Consider the following 21806-nt stretch of genomic DNA (forward strand, 5'->3'; position numbering starts at 1 on the left):
AATGTACCAAAATGGCTGGCTGGGTGCAGGTTCCATGTCCTGAGTAAAAGATGCTTTGAGATAGGTACGTCCTAAAGAGAACCATTTTGTGATGTCTCCTGAGTAAAATCTCTAGCAACATTAATACTCCATGTTTTCTTTTTAGATGCATGAGGAAGCAGAGGCTATTTTGGCAACCCCAACGAAACAGCCTGTAATTGATGCATCAGCTGAGTCCTGACCTCTGCTCAGGCAGTGCTCTGCATATGGACTTTGAAATGCTCAGACAACCTCCCACTGACTGGATAAAAAGTTCAGAACACCATCTTCAAAACCTTCCAGAAGCTACTGGTACCTGAAGACTGAACTGAAAACATTTTCTTCCTCAACCAATTACTGGCACAGTCATTTGAGCCCTTTGGGGATTTATTAGACATTACCATAGTTTTAATAATAGTAATTACCAGTATATGCAAGAGCCAAGCACTGAACACCTCCACAAGTTTTCATTTCATTTTCTACCATAAATTACGATGAAATAGGACAACTTGCAGAGACATTTTTAAGTGACTTCCAATTCTGTTCCAGAGAAGCAGAACGATGCCTTGCTTTTTAAACCCTGGATACCAGGAATCAGAGAGATGGGGGTGCATTCCACTGCCAGCAATGGGGAGCCATGCTGTAGTTGTGGGCACCAGGGGATTAATGTTAGCCCTTCTCTGTTGGTTTTTGTACTGTTTATAACACTACTTTGGGGATTTGTAACTTCAGACAGAAAGAAATGCCTCTGAATCTGAGGTTTCATTAAGTTATTTTAATATTGCTATAGTTGTATGACATTTTATTAGCAGTCTCTTCGATTTCATTGCATTTACATACATGTATCTTATCCAAACCAGTTAAGGATTTTCACTACAATTTGATTTTCAAAACAAGTAATTTAAAACTTAAAATGCTGAAATCAGATTGTTTTCCCTGAATACTATGCATGTGTTTGCAGTTTCTACACTCATGCTCATATAGTACAAATGTGGGTCTTACTCAACTACAATCCTTTAAAAAGCATGATTTGTATCAGATAAGCAAATACTGTATAAACTGAACTTGAAGACATTTAATCATAGCAGGTTTTGCGAGGAGACTTAAGTATGAGTGTTTTCCAAGTTCCAAGGAAACAGCTTTTTATAAAAACAAAGGTTTATTTGAATTTTCAATGGATTAGTGATCAAGCATCAGATCAGCTAGTACTAATAATTGTAGTGAAAAGCCTTAAGTAACAAATTTTGGAGCAGCCGTACTTAAAATTTTGTACCGGTATTTAAGACTTGTTGCAAAAGTTAAATGATACAGTGACTGGTAATGATTGAAGTAGTTGCCTCTATCATGTTACTAGTGCTGTTTCTAAACTAGTAAGTGCAAGCTAAAAAAAAAAAAAAAAAAAAAAAAAAAAAGTAGTAGGAATCCCTGTCACTTTTATCATGGATCTAAAGATACAGAAGCCTTTATATAAAGGTAGTATAAATATATGCAAATGTATATATACAGTAGCATGGCCACCTTTGTTAGAATGCCTGTAATAGAAGGGATTACCCTTTGATTTTGATATAGGTGAATAATTCAGCTGGACTGTACTAAGTAGAAGGTATTTTTATCCATTCACTCCTACCATTTTTTATAATTGTCAGATTAATACTTAAGTGAAATTTATCCTGATGCTCATATCTCTGTTCTTACTAGCTATGCTACTGGAGATTTCAATAAGTAGTCATGTGAACAGTAACACACAATTCCTAGTGAAACGTTGAATTTATTTGTTCTTACTGGAAATTTCATCATGCCACATAAGCACTGCTTTGCAGCTATCACTTCACGGAATTCTTACGTGCACTGCATACCATCAGGTTCTGGTAAAGCAGACTGTAAGTTGCTGCTCATAGTCAAATTTTGTTCCTAAGATTGTCTTTTCATGAGTTCCCACTGAAAGGAGCAAAAAGAAGCTGATTGAACTCTTCTGTGGTCATTGACACAAATAATACATTTATGTGGCAAGACATGTTCGAAATGTTTAGAAAACACACCACACCGTAACTATTGGACTTCTGGTCATAAGAAATAAATGTTTCTGTAAAACCAAAATGTCAATCACAGTAGACCAAATAGTGGTATAAACTCCAAAGGAAAATAATGTAGTTTTCCCACAAATGGGGATAGCGTATGTTATACAGTAGTTTCAAACACTACCTCAGCTAGGCTAGAGTAGAAGAGATTTGTTTTAATAACTAAATGGGGTTACATCAAACAACTCCATGTTATTTTTCTGCAGTTAAGGCAAAATAAACAAGTTTTATCACCTGTATTTAAAAAACCCACCTCTGTTCATTTGTTAAGTTTTACCCATAGCACTTAATGTAGAAAGCATAGGAAGGCCTCTGATTATAGAAAGGTAAGCAAACATACATTTGAAAGACTCTCCATCATGAAATGCTCATGTATTCTGAATAACATGCTTGTGTGGGGATCCATGACAACAGAAACTTGACATAAAAAATTATGGCTGCAAATTCAGTTATAAAGCGTGATTTTTCTTCTGAAAGTGTATGAGTGTCAGTAGTTTTCAACGAGTATGCATCAAGAATGTTAAGTCTGTATTGTACATAACATACATTTCTAGAAAAATATTTACACACTGACATTAAGCTCACATTGATGTTTCACTTTAATTGGCAGATGAAGGGGATACTGTTATTGAAGGAAATTTATATTGGCTTAGTTATAAACTGTGAATTTCTAATTTTATATTTCTCTTTCTTTTTAAGTGTCCCTTTCAAAGTCCTTATTTTGGGGTTTTATTTGTATCATGATAAAACTTTGAAAGAAAGCTGTAGTAAATAATGATTGTGCTTACATTAGCCCTAATAAAAAACCTCTTCCACTTATCCTAGGGAAGCTGACAGGCCACCCACTTTTTATATTTCTAGTCTGAGTGATTGGTGATACTGCTCAATAAATGAGAATGTGTGTAGCATTCACTTAGACTGGTTGCTGTGGCAAAGAAAACTCCTTAAGGACTCATCTTGCTCACACACAGCTCAGAGATGGAAGCTGCTCCAGGAAGGAGAGGCTACTTGTTGAACCAGTCACAGTTATCATCAGCTGCCTAATTCTCTTGGTCTGCTCTTACAGGCATGGGAAAAGGGGAGTCTTTCCAAAGAGCAAAGAGCAACAGGCACTTCCACAAGGGCCTAGTCCTCTCCATGGAGGGAAGAAGGATGAGGCTGGGGGCTGAGTGTCTTCTTTTGGGGAAGGAGAACTTTTCACCTCTCTAAAATTCAGAAATGCAGAATGCTCAGCAGTTGTGGACATCACTTGGAGCTGGAGATGATCGGGCTTTGAAGTTCCCAACTCATATGTGGGGCCCCTGGCATGTTGTGCTTGAAACAGTTGGTTTTCCTCATCTGACAGCTCTGACTTGACTGATGTGTTGACAAATGTACCCTGAATGCACTCTTTTTGCGGGGTGGTGGTGGTTTTTCCCCAAATGGAGTTCTAAACAATTCACTCGTTTCGGGTACAATGGCTCCACGCACTGAGGTAAGCTGCCCTTATAAACATTTATAAGGCACCTGTGAGAATGCTGCTTGTCTTTCTGATTTCCCTTTGAAACATATGTAGTGGTCTGGAAAGAGAGTGGTGGTTTGCAGTGAGACTGAAAACAAAACTAAAGCACCTCTCCTAGGTGCCTGAAGAGTAAGATAGCTGTTCAAGAAGTAGACTGTAACCAAAGCCTAGTGAGGGATGGAAGAGTTGCTGCTTTGTAGTCTGTGCCTTGGACTTGGTGTTTGGCAGTTTGGGCAGCAGGAAGCTGGCAAAGCTTGTAATCGCACGTGAGCTCAGGTGCAGTAATCGCAGCGGGAGAATTCTCACCAGGCTCTCAGGTCCTGCTCCGTTCCCTGCAGTCCTACTGCTCTGAGCTGCACTGGAGCCGCTTGGAGGCAGGTCCAGCAACTGAGTTTTTTTCAAGTCACACTTCTATTACGGTGTGCTTAATGACAGGTATGCGATGTGAGAACAAAATCTTACAACTGTTAGACTTTTGAGGACATGCTAGAAACCATGTTTTTATTTTTCTGGAGGTCTCCAGTCTCCTTGGTTTTTGCTTAACTCCCAATGCTGGTTCTCTGGATAGTTCAGTTTTCAGCAGATTTATAGTCATTAAAGAATGTGGATTTTCTTTGGATTATTTTTGTAGTGTAGATGGACAGCAATGCCACAGCATGCGGAAATTGCACATTTTGCTTGAGTTGCTTTTTAAAATACACTATTTTTTTGCAAAACCTAACTTATGCCAAAAAATGTAACGTCATTTTGCCACTGAATAGGATATCTCAGCACAAGATGTTGTGTCTAAAGGGGAAAAAGGCTTTACACCTTGTAAATCTAATGGGAAAATTGTTCCAATACTGGGCTGTCAGCATCCCTAAAACTGCATTACTAGAGATTATCTAAATTAATCATTCTGATCTGAGGGAAGGGATCAAGAAAAATCTCAGTACTTTCTCTCCCTGTCCTGTGTTGTCTTTTTTTGTTTAGTTATACGCTGCTACATATTTGGAGGTTCTAGTGTTTGTAGGTCACTGAACAGACATTGAAATCTGATTTATATTGTATACCTGTAACATAGAAAGAGAAAGTATTTATATATTTTACGTAAGAATATTGCATTGAGCTGTGTATAATTTAAACAGAGGCTTGTCCCAAAATGGTATTGCCCACCTTGATATTTTTTGTGTGTTTTTCTTTTTTGTTGTTTTTTGTTTGGTTGGTTTTTGTTTTTTGTTTGTTTGTTTTGTTTTTCTTTTTTGTTTTTCTTTTTTGTTTGTTTGGTTTTGCTTTTGTTTGGTTTGGTTTTTTGGGGTTTTTGTTTTGGTTTTTTTTTGTATAATTTGTACAGTTCATGTCAACAAGCATTAAAGGCCTCCTGAAGCGTAGTCTTATCAAAGGGATGCATTGTTAATAAAATGTACTTAAACTTCTTATAGTTGTTCTGGTCTCCTGTGTACCTCTCAGCCTTAGAAAGGGGTTGGAATTTAATTCATATTAGTAAGTTACTAGTTAGCTAGAACAATCAGAAGCTTCCCAAGGTTTTTTTTGGTTTTTTTTTTGGTCAAAAATGTATTTCACATTAATGCTTTATGAGACACAGAGACTCTTTAGTAGTTCGCACACCATTTTTATTTTAAAAATTTAACATACCGAGAGTGATTTTCTATTATGTGATGGTTTAAGTACTAGCATTTCAACAACAGCTGTGAAAGTTGCATTATTTAAAAAAAAAAAAATATAATAATAATTTTGAACTCATTCAACCATTAATGCAAGACAGATGTTTTAATATATAAAAATGTAGGCCATGTAGGCCAAAATGCTTCTCTAATCTTCAGTTCTGTTTCCCAGACTGTGCTCTTTGACTGGCACAGAGGCATTATCCTTCCTGGAATCCTCCATTTGTGTGCTTTTTATGCACAGGCGATTTCACAGAGCACCACCCATCAGAGCCAGGAAGCAGAAAGGTTTATAGGGAAAGAGCAGCCAGCTTCTCCTTCCCTCACCCAGCAATCTGACGCGTGGCCAAGTGTCACTGCAAGCAGATAATGGGATTTCATCAGCACAGGATCTCCCCAGGGGACTGAGAAGTGGGAACTCAGCCAGGCCCATGTCTCACCCCACCATCAGGAAGGCACAACAGGCTGAACCCACAAACCTCTTCATTCACTTCCTGGGTGGAATTGCTGCAGCCAGGTCTCAGTGACAGCAGCTTTTTCAAAGCTGGGAGTTGTGCCAGGTTGCAGCTGTCCCCCTGGCAGGAGGAACTGCCGTAATGTTAAAATGCTTTGTGTGATACTCTGATTTTTTTGACTGACATCTGTGTCTGAATTCTTTAGTATATAACTTGATTTAGGATACCTTTTCAACATTTTAAAATAAATACACCTTTTTCTGAAATGTACAGGTCAGAAGTTTTGTATTGGTTGTGACAAAGCAGCTTCCTTATGTTTATTGTCTTTTTTTCCAGCAGTAAAGCTTTTCAGCTACACAAGGACATAAAATGGGATGAAGCACTCTGGAGAAGCTAGTGTTCCAATCTGCAAAGATACTGTGGTATCAAGCTTTCACATGCATTGTTACACAAAGAAGAGGTTAAGATAAAGAGAGGAAGTTTCCCTGGGATGTGTCTGTCAAATAGCATCAGCCTTCTCCCTTACCCTCCCTGTTCCTGCCATTCAGCAGAATGCGCCCCACCGCGTGTCCTTACTCAGCTGGCTGGAGGCTGAAAGGAAGGACCATGCTGCAAACTCTTCTCTGCTGCTCAAGTCTGTGAGCCACCTGCACCCGTGCACAGCACACAGATGGACGTGGCACAGAACTCGTGTGAACTGAGCACCTCCAGCCATATCTGCCCTTTTCTGTCTGTATCTTTATACATCCCCATTTCATGGCTGAAGATTGCTCCATTTGTAGTCAGTGCTTGTCTCAGCCCACAGGCTGTGCAAGGTCTTACTGGTTTTCCTGTTGCAACACAGCTTGTGACATTACAACAATATCTGTAAGCAACAGTTCAAAAACTAGATGTGGTTCAGTGTCTGCAGCTGCTTGGTTTTTTGGAGTGTGATTCATTAGTTATACACAGCGAAGGCAAGTAACTGCATTTTAGCAAACTAGCTGAACATCGAATTGTCGGACACCCTTCATTTTTTTCACCTTTGAGAGTCATTTATGCTGTGCTGTTAAGTTGAAACCATCTCTTTGTGACAGATTCCAAACAGCATAAGGAAGCAAAACCAAAGGGTTCCTTGTGCACTGAGGTAAATCTGATGAGACTTTCAGCTATAATTCCAACTGTACTGCTTCATTACAAATGTACGACTTCCCGAAATCAAAATGAAAGGCCAAATTCACTGCTGCCTACTGTGGGAATTCTGAGTGTTACAATAAATATTTTTTTGGTTTTGTGTTTTTTAACACATGCAGAAGTAGTGTTGGGAGATCTAGAGGTATGCAGCCTGACTGTGACGTTCCTCACAAATGGGATTCATACACCTGTGCTTCTGACCAGCCTGTCTGGTTGCTTGGTCCATTGCTTGATTGGCTGATTGGGGCCTGCTGCAGAAGCACAAGGGTCAATGCCAAAAGTTCAGTTCATGTGCACAAGCAGAGAGACCATGCCATGTGGTACCACCTCTGGAAAATTAACTCCTTTCCATCTAAGTCCCTACATCTCTTCCATGTATAGTTAAGACAATTTTAAAGGGTGTTTAGGCAGAGAAAGCAGAAGTCTGAGGACCCCCAGTAAGAAGAAATAGAAGCAGGGTCTTCCCTATAAAAATTTGTACTCTGTGCTCTTTCACACATCAGGTGTAGTTAGGACACAGGATGATCACTGTATTTGGGTGCTGTGGGCAGCACTCCTGGGGAAGTCAAAGTTCCTTCGAACCTTCTAGGAATGAGCCGCTGTGTGTGCGGGGAATGCCTCTACAATGATTCCTTACATCATCTGAGAGACAGAAAATACAACCCAGCCCCCAAAATTATGAGGCTGGGTAATGCTCTGTGCCCAGCAGCACAGTACCCATTGGCTGGGGTGGCCACAGTACATAGAACACTGCAAGAGAAATACACTCCTAAAGCAGCACAACCTTCACACTTGTTTCATTTTGCTCCCCTACTTTATGAATAAAGTTTTAATCTCTGCAAAATAAAGTTCTCTGCATCAGCCTGTGACAGATTGCTGTGATTTAACTTTCTGCATAATACAGGCCACAAAACAGCCGATAAATCTCATCTAATGCCTGTAAGTTGTAATGGAACCATAACACATGAAACTCTGTAAATCAGTACTCAAAACTAGTCCAGAAACAACAGGTTTGCCATATTAATGGAAGTTAGGCAGCTGGGCTTGTGAGAGCCCTAATCAAAACAAGTTGTGGTTTTAGAAATTCTCATTTATGGTGTGTAGCCAAACACTGGATGGACTCACTGGAGGATAGAACATCAAAGCCTCCCCCCAGGCAGTGCTCATCTGTTAGTTAGGTGTATCTCAGACTGGTCTTTCTCTCAGCTGTTTGTCTGGTGGTTGAGGCTGCATCCTGATGAAAAATATCTAAATAGCATTGTGGCTGGTACAGCATCACTGCCGGACTTGTCTTGCCTTCTCCCAGTGTCTCCGGTATTTGATAGGGATCAGATTCAACCTTAAGTGGAGAATAAGCAAAATTCTCGAAACAAGTATGAGTTTGAGGTGTAGGTGTGGATGGAAAGTCTCTTGCTACATTTTCACTAGGGTAAATCCAGGAAGAATTGTGACCATCAGTCTTATCTTCAGTTGGTGTTGAAGTTAATGGGCTCCAGGTAACAGGATGCAATTTCTGAGCTTCATCATTACTGTCCATGGCTAGCGTGTCAGGAAGGCAGTCATTTATCTTCAGCACTTTCTCAGAATCAATCTGCAAGAGAATCGGTAAACAAAAACTACTCAGTGAAAGAAGCCCAGAGAAGAGAAAAGAGAGTGATTACTTTAAGGAATTCTAATACTCCTATACAGGTGGGGGTTTTTGTTGGGGTTTGTTTATTTGTTGGGTTTTTTTTTAGTTTTCAGTTTTCAAATAAATTAGTTTGAAGGAAAACCTACATAGAGGTTGTTCAATGGAAGATATATTTTATGAGAAATTTATCAGACTATTTATTTAGAGATTTATTTTTTAAGTAAACTCCCAATGACTGCATTTGAGGAAGGAACCAATCCCTCTACTATGAAGACTTTGCCAGGTTTTTGATATGTGCTGGTCTTAGTCTGAGGCAGAAGCAACTGCAAGACAGCTGCAGCAGCTGTTTTGTGTACTTCTCTCTCTCGTGCTGCTGTTCAGTGAACACCAGCAGCTCCACATGCACCAGGGCAAAGGCTCTGGAGCCTCCTGCATGCAGCACAGAAGCAGCAGCTCCCAGTTTGAAGTGGCTGCAGAAGAAGCTGAATGCCTTTTGCCAATCCTGTTCTCCCAGCCAGGCCTGGCAGTGCCCGGCAGGACCCACTGCATCCTCCCAGGGCCAGCAAGCACACGGCCCTGCAGTGTCCACCCGAGGGAACTGGGGCAGACACAGCTCATGGGCTGCAGGGAAGTCCATTATCCTCTGGGCTGCTGAGTTCAGACAGTGCAGGGGTTTGAACAGTAACAGTGGAGGAATCACCTGCTGATTTCAGAAAAATGTGAAAAAATTCGAGATTTTTTTTGCCTGGATCAAAAGATTTCATTTATTCTCCAGTTGTGCGTGCTCTTTTTGCAGTAACAGACTGGAATATAAACTGATCATTGCAGAATCACATGAATGTCAAAAGGAGACTCTTCCATCAAATGGTAATACTGTGTGTTAATTTGTGTATAATGATTAAATGTAGTCAACACAAAAACTGACAAGAAGTTAATTTTTAAATGCAGCCGACACAAGAATTTTTTTTTTTTTTAATCTATTTAGCAAAGAATGGACAAATTAAAAACTCTAGATTTTCAGTGATCTTACCTTAAACTCTTTGAATGACAGCACTTTACTCTTATTAGGACTAGGTATTACAGGACAGCAGCACTCCTTCACCCTGGAAATAAGAGACCAAAATAACATTTTTGTTCTTTTATCAAAGCACACTCTATCAGCAGAAGCCACCCACAGATGTGTACAGGCACAGCAGCAGATGACCAGTGTCTCAGAAACGCCACAAGCCAAGTACTTCAAACATCCAAACAGTCAGACAGCCAAAGGAAGAAATGAATGAGGCCTTGTATTGGGCTGGAAGAAACAAGCTGCAGCAGTGATTTGTGAATTAGTTAAGTTATATTCTCTGTCTACAACACAAACATGCATTACAACTTACCACTCCATCTTCCAGTGGCATATAGCTGCTACTAGGGTTGGAACTATCACTATCAGGATTACCAAGTACAGCATGTTTTCTATGGAAGAAAAATACCTTAGAATTTTATTTTTAATTTCTCACGTGTTAAAGTCAATACAGACTGAGTCTCTGGGCAAAAATAACATCAAGTCTGTGTGGGATACCTGCCACTAACTCAGCAGTACAACTGTGTGGTCCATGGTTGCAAGGTAGCTTGGCTGAAAGTTCTGGGATATCTCTGTAAGCCTTTAGACCTTCATTCCCTTTACCAGAATGGAATTATAACTAGATTCTGTTTTTTTGCCCTCATATTGGCACCTTTGCTGTAAGAGTAATTTAAAAAAGTTAAGGCAATGATAACCTCACTTAAGTATTGTTCTAGGTTTTCTCTCAGACCTGCGGAGAAGAGAGATTTTTACTGTGAGACATGAACAACATCTGTACTTCCATTTTGGACTCACTATAGCAAGAAAAACACTACACAAGAGTTCAAAGTCTCCTAGGATTTATGCTGATACAGGGATCCCAGTATTTCCTTCTAGCTGGAAGACATCCTTGGGCTGTGCTGTTCACAAACAGCTGAGGCTGTCGGCAGGCTGAGGGGAGCACTAGTTAGTGCCTGCTCTCACTCTGCCTTGTCCAGAGCCCTCCTGCTCTGTGCCAGAGAGTTTGTGTGTCCCTATCACACATCACAGGAGGGAATTGACACTTTGCATTCCCCTTGTATCTCTTTAGGGTTAATTAAGCCCTTGTTTTTATTCTCTTCTTGGCTGTACAAACATCTGGCTGGCTGATGGGAGCTAGAACTTGTGTGCCAGAAGCAGAACTGTGCCTGTGAGGGTGCCATTATGGTCAGACACCATACTGTTACTATTACTGTTACTCCGTGTTTTAGTTAGCCTGAAACATGGAGTCTCCCTGCATAAGCCAATGCTTCGCACTTTTGCATCGCTTCCCCTTCATCTCCAACCCCATTAAGTTTTTCAAAACCAGGAGTCTCTAGTTTGGATCCTAAATTTCACAACCATGCTGACTGGTATTTTCAAGGGACAAAGTTTCAAGTGTTTTCCCCTTCTGCTTTGGTGCTCAAATCTGCCCAGTTAGCAAACTACTGTGCCCATCCCAACAACTTTTCTGTATTGGCTTATGAAAGAATGAACTTGGCAATGGTTTAAAAGACTGATGACAGTAAGAATCAACATCAGAAGTTCAAGAGTCCATAGAGGAATTACCTGTTTGCACACAAGTCTGTAGATTTTTCTATATCAAGAAAACACGTTAAATCCAAATACAATTCTTAAATGAGTTCTAACAAACAGGACTCGCCTGGCATGCAAATGTGCATATATTGAACTATTTCCCAGAAGGATATGACTTAAATAAGAATGTAAATTAGCATTGTTCTAAAATTTAGAAAAAATCCTTTCTACTTAGAAGTATCAAAATGCCATGTTGGTATGCTCATATCATTTCTCAGATGGATTCCTTCTTAAGTGAATGCTGCATTGAATCAAATGTTTTCCCTTAAGAAAGGAAGATTATTATAACATTTTAAACCATCCTTCTCCTAGAGTATATTATTCCCAGCCAGTACTCACGGTTAGATGGTGTATCTATGTATCTAAAGTTAACAATGGGAGTCTCTCCTCCCCCTGTAAATGCTTTAACGACTATTTTGTATTTTGTGTTTGGCGTCAGATGTTTCAAGGTGTATCTCTTTTCTTCTGGGTTTTCAATTGTGTATTGACATAGCTCTGATTCACCTGAAACAAAGCAGATAAGATAGAATCATGGGATCACAGAACGCCCTGGGTTAGAAGGGACCGTAGGGATAATCCAGTTCCATCTCCCTTGCCACAGACAGGGACACCTTCCACAGGACCAGGTTACTCAGCCCCATCCAGCCTGGCCTTCAACACTTCCAGACATGGGGCATCCACAGCTTCTCTGGGCAACCAGTTCCAGAGCCTCACTACCCTCACATGAAATATAATAGCTAATCTAGAACTACGCTCTTTCAGTTTGAAACCATTACCACTTGTCCTATCAGTATAGGCCCTGGTGAAAAGTCTCTCTCCATTCTCTCCATCTTTTTTATAAGCCCTTGTTAAGTACTGAAAGGTTGCAATAAGTTCTCCCCAAAATATTACAAAAACAGTTAACTGAAATAACAAAACATTTGCAATCTGCCTTCTTTGTAATTTGCACACTTTCTTCCAGGAAGAATGATGCATCCTGACTCACTGCCACTGGCTGAAGTCACATCCTTTCTAACTGGACAGGCCACAGCATTGCCCTCCTCCGGCAGACATCTAACAATTTGTAGTCAGAGACTGAATCTTGTTTATTTGTTTATTTTCATTTCTTTTTCTTCAAGCATTGTACCAGAATGACTTGAGTCTTGCCATTTCTCTCTCTCTCTCTCTCTCTATTTTTTTTTTTTTTTAAACCAGAATCCTGTAGCCTTTAAGCTTATGTCAATTTCTTTGAAGGTAATCAAAAGCAAGATTGAAAAAAGAGCTCTTTTGCCTCTCTATTGTGCAACTCCCAAACTTCATGGAGGAATAGGTTATCTTATTTCTGCTGTTTTCAGTAACACCCCTTGTCTGCTAGCTGAAGCAGTGAAGCAGAAAATCTTTGATTTAAACTTTTTAAAGTCTAACTGGTATTACTTACAGAATTATGGTACTTATATAGTTCAGTTCTGACAAGAACTTCTACATCAGCCCCCCTCAGTTCAAACTATGCTTTTCAACCTGCCAATAGTCCACAGAAGAATGCAGGATATGACCCAGGCAGAAGAGGCAAGGAAAAAAATAAAATACATTCTTTTAATGTATTGGAAATATCTGAAAATTATAATGGCGCAAAGTCATCTGGAGCAGTTTTCTATGTGGAACAGAAACGTCTGATATAAATTTGTGGCTTTGTGCCACTTTACAGCTCAGTTCTGCTGAAGGAACTCCACTGTAGAGCACATGCAGAAATACTTCCAATAAAAAAGAATTTACATGGAGAATTTATACAGTGCTCCAATTTTGACGGAAATAAAGTGTACCCCATCTGTTTCTAAAATACCCCAAATCTTAGTAAGACTAATATACTTTTATCCAAGTAGACCACATGACTTTTATCCAAGTAGATCACAAACAGATATTTTTCAACATTTATCCAGAGCTCCTATCACAAGAGGAAGAACTCCTCCTATGTTACCAGAGGAGTAATTTCTGGAGTTAAAAAGAAGTCATGAACAACAGGATGTGGTCTGTAAATCACAAAAAATCAAGAATCATTTTGGCCTACCAGCACCTCAAGCACAGAGAGGAACCAAAAGCAACAGGTGTTGAAATCTAGAGATGGCCAAGTGAGCCAGCCAGACTGCCTAATATGAATCTTTCAAAGATGCTGCAATACCAACAAGTCTTTCACCTGTATCAATGACATAACTTTCTGTAGTAGAGAGTTCAGTTACCTGAAAGAATGTGCTTTTTTGATCCTTTCAAATTGCAGTTCCCTTGTATAGGTGACACATAAACATGGTAGCCTCTTATAAAACCAGGTTCTGACTCATTTGTGAAATAAAATTCCCAGGAGAGTGTTACTGAATTGTGAGTCAGGTCAACTTTTTTCACAATAGGGTCAAGATGAGGAGCTGGAAGAAAGGAAATTCGAGTTAAACTTGCAATTATTCTTCAAGAGTGTTTTCTCTCACCATTTGAAAAATCCACACTTCCATGTGGTTTTTATGTTTATATCTTTCTTGTATTTAAAAGCCAAACAAAGGCAAAGTTCTGTACAAAAACTTCACAGAACCTTCATGCATCCACACAGTACATGAGCAATAACTGATAATCACAGCTTTGTTTAGCTCTCCTAATAAACACGGGCTCTGCATGGTCACTGCACTAGTCAAATATTCTCCATGTAGAGCCTGTATGTTGATAAAGAATGTCTAAATGCCTCACTGAAGATACAGAAAGAACACAAAAAATCCAGTTTTATCTAGCTGTAGGAGGAGGCAATTATCCTATTTGTGACAGATCAATTTAGCAAACACACAAGCCCCACATACGTTGCCAACTTACGCAGCTCTCTGAGATAACCAATCTTCTTTTCCAGTAAGGAGGCTCTATTAGCAACAGATCCATAGATGCTGAATTTGTATCTCACCCCCGGCACAAAAGCAGCTAGAAAACAGTTGAACAAAAACAGGCTATGGATTGTCTTTTAGTGTTACTTTTACTTAATTGCTTCCTACAGAGGTCAATAGCCTATTAGACACCTTCTCTGAGTACTATCGTGCTATTAAAGCAACTGAAGGAGACAGAGGGCGAGCCAATTCTTAGTGACTGTTATGTGAAGTAAACACATTTATTCTGTCCGTCTGAAAGAGAGAATTGGGAGAGAGGTTTATATATATCTATATCTAGATCTAGATCTAGATCTAGATCTAGATATAGATCTAGATATAGATCTAGATCTAGATCTAGATATAGATCTAGATATAGATATAGATCTAGATATAGATATAGATATAGATATATATCTTTTTTTTGCCATACAGTATTCAAGGTGACCAAACAATAGACTCCAAATGCACAAAAAAAAAAGACAATTTCATTTACATTTCTGGCACAGGCAATGGTTGTGTTTTGGAATATTTGATGCAGACACATATCCAGGTACCAGGATTCCTTATCCTCACTGACATCCATTCCCATTCACATTATGCCAGTGCAAACCACTGAAGAATTTGAAAATACTCTTCCCACGCGTTACTACAGTCCCCTTCATTACACGCAGGAGACATTTGTATGAATTGAGGTGCAGCTCCTTTTATTGCAACTTTATGTGTGTTCAATCAAATTTTGTTCAAACAAGTTTCATTCCAAAGTGAGATCTCAGCTTGAGACTCTCTAGGAAAGCTAAATCCTTGCAGCTTTAGAGGCATATCAGAGCAACTTTTGCTACAAAGGATTCAGGTCTGCTGGCCACAACCAGGATAAAAAACCTGCAAGGGATCCTAAGCAAGGACTGGTGCTTGTGGCACACTGACATCATTTGTGACACACTGACAGCACCAAACCTCTCACTATGCCATGGGTTTAAACTGACTGACTCTAGACTTCTGATGCATGTTACAGATAGGATAGAGCTCCCTTCTGCATCTTTCTTGCTAAATTGTTTTAACCCCTTCATTAACCTCACCATCTTCCTTCAAGATGCTGCTATAAGCCACTCAGAAGAGGTTTTGTATAAAATACTGTGTTGACTTTTCTAATACAGTGTGCTGTCTTCCAAGGCTTAATGGTGCTGGTACACTTGTGCTGTCTAATTAATTTGGTAGGAAAAACATGATGTCACATGCCTTTGAAGAATTACACCTGTAGAGCATGGAATTCAATATTCAAAATAATATAATTTTTTTCCTAAATACAATTAATGCCCACAGCTTGTAGGACTGCTGCATTGTCAGAAAGAATAGTTGTTTGGCTTTCACCTGAGCTGATCACAGCGCTGGAAGTGTTGGGTCCAAATCTCTTCCACTGTAAATCACAAGGGTGCAACCTGGGAAAGTTACACCAATCAATAATGTAACTGTCATACATATTTCTGGGCTCCCAGGAGATAAAAATGCCATCATCTGTACCATTAACCTGTCCTTCCTTAAACTCGTCAGTGCCTAGGAGTGAACAAAACAGAATCTCTTATTATTGTCCCGCATGACACTTCAGACTCATGAAGTTTGATAAACGAAGATCAATACATTTCTTATACTAACCAGTTGAAAACAACAATAGCTAATCACACTGATTCTGGCTGCACCATCAAGGTGCCTATTGTAGGTCTGAGACCCTATTTTTAGGTCAAATGTATTTTGCTCTGTGAAGATACTCTCTGCACTTAAGCTTAATAAACAGACAGCTGCCACACTGTAGGAGAAAATACAGTCATATTTTTCAGACAGCTGTGGTGTGAGTTAAGAGGTAAGGTTAATTTCTTGCCCAAGATGATAAATTATGACTTCACTCAAAGCAGGTAGAAACAAAACTCTAATAATGTAATTATAGCTGAAAATACTCCTACGGTTATCTGTAGCTCTAGAGATGATCAGTACTGAAGGAAGTGAAAAATTAACATTGTTCTTTGCCAAGATACTGATTCTGTAGGAATGGTTATCAATGAAAATCCTTGTGCTATTGTTGACTGACGAAATGGAGATGCTTTCAGGCTTGGAGACATCTTCTATTTTTTCCCAGGTTACTTCATATGAAATAATTTTTCCATTTGCTTGAAAACTTGGTGTTTGCTGAGAAAAAAAGTTATGGAGGAAGAGAACAATACCTTAGTAAATTCTGCTGAAAAAGTATGAGGATCATGTAGAATTTTAAATAACTAGCAGGATGTGTTATTTCTGTAAGAATATAAATACTTGTTTCCATTCATACAAATACTGGTTGAAATGGAAATGCAGAAATCTTGGTAAAGGGATCAGTCTTGTTCTAATACTTAGAAAAACAAAATTGTATGTCTGAAATTCTAGGACAGCACACCATCATATATGTGTTCTGAGATATTTTATATATATACTGTTTTAGATTTGTAAAAGACAAGTTCATACTGAATTGCTACCAGCTGCCGACAAATCATGAAACAAATATCCAACCCCTTTATGAAGGGCTTTGTTTCTATTTCTGTCAGGATGTCTCACCTTCCAGAACAAGGTCACATTTCGCCCCCCCAGAACTGGTGTAATTTCTCTCCATATGTCCAAATTCCCTGATGGGGCTGCAATAAATATAGCAAAACAAGAAAATGAGAATGCTCTGGGTGTTGAAAGGATAGGCAGTTTTAATGCTCCCTCCCATTTGAAGAAATTCCACTCAAAACATCTCTTTTTTCCCATCACCCCTAGGGCCTTCCCAAACATTATTCTTTAACACCATTGTCCTTTTATTCCTTTTTTATGAATTAAAGTCTGCTTAATTTCTCTAGAAAGTTTTTGCTTGCAGTCACCAAACTCTTGTTCCCACCTCTGCACCATTCTTCCAGGCCTCACAGGGCACTGTAACCCAGTCTGTCCATCTTCCCAGTCAACTGGATTTCCCACTGCCTGCACTGGAGGGAAGGTCTGAGACTAGCAGGTAGGCTGACAATTATTCAAGAAGTCATCTTCTTGGAGTTTGTTTAGCGTGTTTCTTTTATGCGTGCAACAGGCCTCTGCTTTAGCTGCACAGTGGAAGAGCAAAAACAAGCAGCAAAGAGAGGCGGCGAGCAAGGAACAACCCTCAAACTCTGCTCCTCAATGGGTTGGACATACTTCCTTCCTTTGTTCTGGTGGTCAGGGGTTGGCTCCACTCACTCCACCTCCAGAAGTGCTCGGACGCCCCGCAGCGCACCCTGGCCGTGTACTCCGTGTGCGGCCGCAGCCCACGCACAGTGATGCGCTTTGAGTCACCCACGGAGCTGTTGTGCTGCAAAACGCAAAGACACAACAGGCATGGCTCAGAACAGCATCCTCAGCAAGGTGCTCTTCTTGGAGAAAACAGCTCTTCCTCTAGATCCTGCAACAGCCAGTTAAGCTTCACTTGGGAGAGACTTTCATGGAACAACAATCAAAAAAAGCAAATAATGCACAAGAGCAAAATAGTGGGAGATCCAAAAGGAGGGCTGAAAGCCACCTCTGTGCAACTGTCTGAGTCACTCAGAAGCCTCCATATCAGCATGTTTTACATCCGGGAGGGAATTTAATGAGCTCTTGCACTCATAGAGCTATTACCTCATATAAAAGTAGGATGTTGTTCCAGATCTATGCAGAGCAATCTACAGCTACCTTTGCATTTTTTTCTCCCCAGTCTTCACCCCACTCTCTCCTAAGAGACAAAGTGAGTTCTGGTAAGAATCAAAAAGCCAGTATGCTTTTAAGCCTCTCCTCAAAACCGTCTCCTGCAATGGCCAGCTGCAGTGGTCACTTGATCTGACAGCCTTTAAACTACAATCAAATTAGAATGCAGCTTAACTGTGATCTTCACTGCGCCTTTTTAATGTGCTAGAGGCAAGCTGCCTTCTAAGAAAGGAGATACAGAGCAGTGACAGTAAACAGGCAAAGAGTCCATCAACCTCACAATTTGTAGAAGAGGTGAGACAAGATAAGGAATCTACTCAAATAATCTTCAAGGAGATTGAAGAGGAAGGGAAGGAAAACTGTTCTTGGATTCCATCACTAGAAACCAGACTCACTACCATAAACTGCAGTCAACAGCACACAGAAAGAGCTTGGACTGATACAAAGAAATCTGCAGCACTGCTCAGCTGTGTGTGAAATAGCACAAGCGGTAAAAATAAATCAAGACTACCAGTAGCTAATATACATACACGTGCGCGCGTGTGTGTGTGTGTCTGTGTGTATATATAAAAAATAGAAATTTACAATTACTAGGCCCTTCAGTGTTTTTACTAACTTCAGGAAATCTCAGAACCCATTCAGCAGAGCATTGCGCTCATAGTCAGACCAGTCACACCATGTACTTCTGCCAGAGTACAGGCTGTGTTTGGAGTGTGAATTAGAGCCAACAGTGGCTGCCCACATGGACCACATAATCAGTGTAGAGATTGGGAAGCAAACAAATCCAGAAAACTGACACATTAACATGCTGCTCACAAGATTTACAAAGTATTTGTATTGCTGAGGAATTATTTTTTAATCACATCGGAAAGATCCTCACTATGTTTTTGTTTAGGAAATTCAGGTTTCATACCAGTTCTACTTTGCCATCAGGTTGGAGCACTTCGGTCTGACAAAAGAGTTCAATTTCATTGTTTTCATAATTCCAATGTAATGTAATTTCTGTATCTGAGCAATCTTCCCAAACCTGGAAAGGTGCAGTGGGATACACTGCCAATGGAAAATCTAAGTTAGCTCTTAAAACAAAAAATACATGCAATAGTATGTTAAGATATTTTAGCTGAGTAGTAAAAGCAAATAAAAAAATACAGGCTTTTCTCCTAATCTTGAAGAAACACATTTTAAAACTTCATTTCAGAATGTAAATGTAAGTAAATATTTCACAGGGTTTAAAAAAACCCCTTGTGCTGACTTAGAAGAGTTTGAAAACATCACAGACAAAAGGAAGAGAGACATTTATTGCAAAACCATTAAATTTCTCTAATTCAGGACCTGGCAGAAGCTCCTGATGCAACATGGTAACATTTGACACATTTCTACACCCCAGAATTGTGCCTCTTTGACAGAAATTTTATTCACAACTCTAACACTGACTCCTGTCAGTAGTTACCCCCCTGTAAACAGTGCCAATGCTACTTCTTCCAAAAGATTTCTGAGATCCTTTAACTGCCGTGTAAGAGTATTCAGCATGGAAAGTAAATCTCAAACTCTCTCATATTATCAGTATAAGAGTAGGGAGTATAATGCAATGTGAGGGGATGCAATGCAAGTGAGGAGTATGCTTACACCCTTGTGTTGCCCTGAGTTTTAGCCTTCTGGTTTGTTCGCATTTTTGTAGTGGAGTCTTCTCACGGATTGTAACATAAACAAAATGGTTGTTTTCGCATTCCCCTCTGATGAGGGACAACTGATGGACTTCTAGTCTGGCCAGTGGGGTGGAAAGGTGGCAACCTCATTCTCCAATCCCTGGTCATTGTCCAGAATCTATATAAGTGAGGTCAAGTAAATAAACTTCCCTTCTTTTTACTCTGAACTTGGCTGTGTAAGTATCACTCTTCTCGTCTCCTCTAGCGACACCTTTGGCCATTTATCCTAAAACTTCACGAATTGTATTACTGAATTACACTGCTCCATGTAGTGTTTTTTACAGTCAAAAGTGTTTTATTTGATATAGAAGGTCCAAACTACCACATGCAGAATTGGAAACAATGGATTTACGTTTTCTTATGTCACCCTTTAAGTAAGGAAAATTCTTACGTAAGTATTTGCAGGATCAGAGAAAACATGAAGGATTTTACAGGAACCATTATATAAAAGCTTCATTCATCACACATATTATACATAACTTCTTTAACTTTCTACTAACACTAGGACTGGAAAAAGAATATTGCAGTAAAATTTTAATGCACTTATCACTTTGAATATAAACTATTCTAGCATGATTTCCCCATAAAAACTGAGTTAATGACATTGTGTTGTCTCCCTACAACTTGTCAGTTTACTCCTCCACTTTCTTGACCTGCCTCTTCCACTTCCGAACAATCAGATAATCAAATTTTAGACTTCTCTTGCCTCTCTGAGACAAATCTAACATCGACATTTAACATAAGTTAAATATAAAAAAGTTTGGCTAGCAAAACTGTCAGCAATCCTCTGAGGAAGGAAGCAGTGCCAGGATGCAGCAGTTAAACCAACAGCTTCCTAGGCCATTGTCCTGTCAGCTTCCGAGCTGCACAAAGCACCTGTTGCCTTCCTACTTCTTCAAACAGGTAAGGCAGCCACAGGACGTGGAGAACACTGAAGAGGACTCAAGGAGAACTGGAAATACTGCTGGAGACTGAAGAAATACCCAGCTGTTTTGAGGCAGGAGTAGGAAGAAACTTAAGGGACCAGCCATTAGATACTGCTCAGAGAATAACCTGGCTTTTGTCACCGATGATCTACTCTTCACAGCGGAGGTCACTGTCCCATATTAGGACCAAAGGCAGGTTAGCACCATCACTTCTTTCCCAGCAATAGCTCTTACGCATCTCAAATCATACCAATTTCCAAGTAACCTACACAGATATTTTGCTTAAACTCCCCATTTTATATCCTTTCATCATTTTCCTTTCTCTTCCATTAACCAGCTTCAGCAAAGCAGCAAATTTTGAAACATTAAGGGGTCATTCCAATAACCAAATCTGATCTTTGGAGTAAAGCTGTTTTCTTTCCACTGTTAACACAGCTTTCCAAAGCTGAAACTGAAGAGAGAGGTAAATATAACACAGGAATAGACAAGTTAATTAAACGGTGAAGATAAAAATCAAGGATTTCCATACTCTAAACTGGGACACAAAAGCATCAAGCTCAGAAGGAGTAACAAAAAGCCTTAATCAAAGACACAAAAAAAATCTTACTTCTGTGATTTATATCAAAAACATCTGTGGCAGTTTTTATTCCCAGTGGGTTTTCCACAGTCAGTGTGACATTCCAGATCCACTGCTGGCCTACATCCCAAGAGCATGAGCACTGCTTAGAACAACTTGCTTTGCACAGAGCTGTTTTCCCGGATGACCTATCAAAGAAAGGGAGAGGGAGAAGGTGAGGCAAAGAGAAAGAAAGATGTTTTCCATAACACACAATCAACATAGAACTTGGAAGTTTCTGATGTCCAACTAGAATACAGCATTGTAAAAAATAAGGCTGAGGGGACTTATATAAGAAGTCACCCCCTCCTTTCCCTTAGCCTGAAATATGATGAACACAAATACTCTTAAAGTTTCCTTTGAAATCCAGGTTTGTGTTTTTAAGATACAACTATATTGCTTTTAGAAATTTCCTTATGGATAGTCTAAACCAGAGACTTATTTGCCAAGATCTAAATAATTAACGTTTACCATTAAGCTTTTAAATGAAGTTATAATTTCAACTGCATCTTGAAGTGCATCTTCTAACTTTCCACTTTTAAATCACCATTACAGTATCTCAATAGAAGTGAATGATGCAGAGTGATGCAGAGACCAGGAAGGTATTTGCAATGCTGGCCTGTTTTCTGCTGAGATCTTCTGATGAAAGTTTGTTGTGATTATGAGGTATCTGTCCTGTTTTATGAGTTTCCCTTTCTCTGCAGGTCTTGCTGTAAAGCCCCTCTCCACATGTAAGGGCCATGTCTGATATGCCACAGCCTGTGTAGCCTTGACTCAGGGCTAAGAAAGAGGT

The 21806-nt window shown here is 39.6% G+C and overlaps 2 protein-coding genes across 3 annotated transcripts in view; one reads left to right on the top strand and one right to left on the bottom strand.

The window, feature by feature from the left end:
* Positions 1–5012, top strand: part of RICTOR (RPTOR independent companion of MTOR complex 2) — an 84734-nt gene extending 79722 nt beyond the window's left edge. The window contains exon 38 of the mRNA XM_040089664.2: positions 146–5012. Within this exon, the coding sequence (XP_039945598.1) occupies positions 146–220 (75 nt within the window). The 3' untranslated portion in view covers positions 221–5012. The remainder of the gene's footprint in view (positions 1–145) is intronic.
* Positions 5013–5207: 195 nt separating this feature from the next.
* The window catches only part of OSMR (oncostatin M receptor), a 31782-nt gene continuing 15183 nt past the window's right edge, over positions 5208–21806 (bottom strand). Inside the window, exons 8-19 of one of the 2 annotated variants that reach the window (XM_040090722.2) lie at positions 21005–21162; positions 18679–18815; positions 17241–17394; positions 16632–16708; positions 16007–16229; positions 15420–15602; positions 14005–14106; positions 13392–13571; positions 11518–11682; positions 9899–9977; positions 9550–9622; positions 5208–8480 (exon numbers count right to left, since the gene is read on the bottom strand). In XM_040090722.2, the coding sequence (XP_039946656.1) occupies positions 8064–8480; positions 9550–9622; positions 9899–9977; positions 11518–11682; positions 13392–13571; positions 14005–14106; positions 15420–15602; positions 16007–16229; positions 16632–16708; positions 17241–17394; positions 18679–18815; positions 21005–21162 (1948 nt within the window). In that variant the 3' untranslated portion in view covers positions 5208–8063. The remainder of the gene's footprint in view (positions 8481–9549; positions 9623–9898; positions 9978–11517; positions 11683–13391; positions 13572–14004; positions 14107–15419; positions 15603–16006; positions 16230–16631; positions 16709–17240; positions 17395–18678; positions 18816–21004; positions 21163–21806) is intronic. The other variant, XM_040090723.1, reaches the window with a different exon arrangement.

This window comes from Hirundo rustica, chromosome Z (assembly GCF_015227805.2).
Source record: "Hirundo rustica isolate bHirRus1 chromosome Z, bHirRus1.pri.v3, whole genome shotgun sequence".
In the NCBI taxonomy this organism is placed as follows: Eukaryota; Metazoa; Chordata; class Aves; order Passeriformes; family Hirundinidae; genus Hirundo; species Hirundo rustica.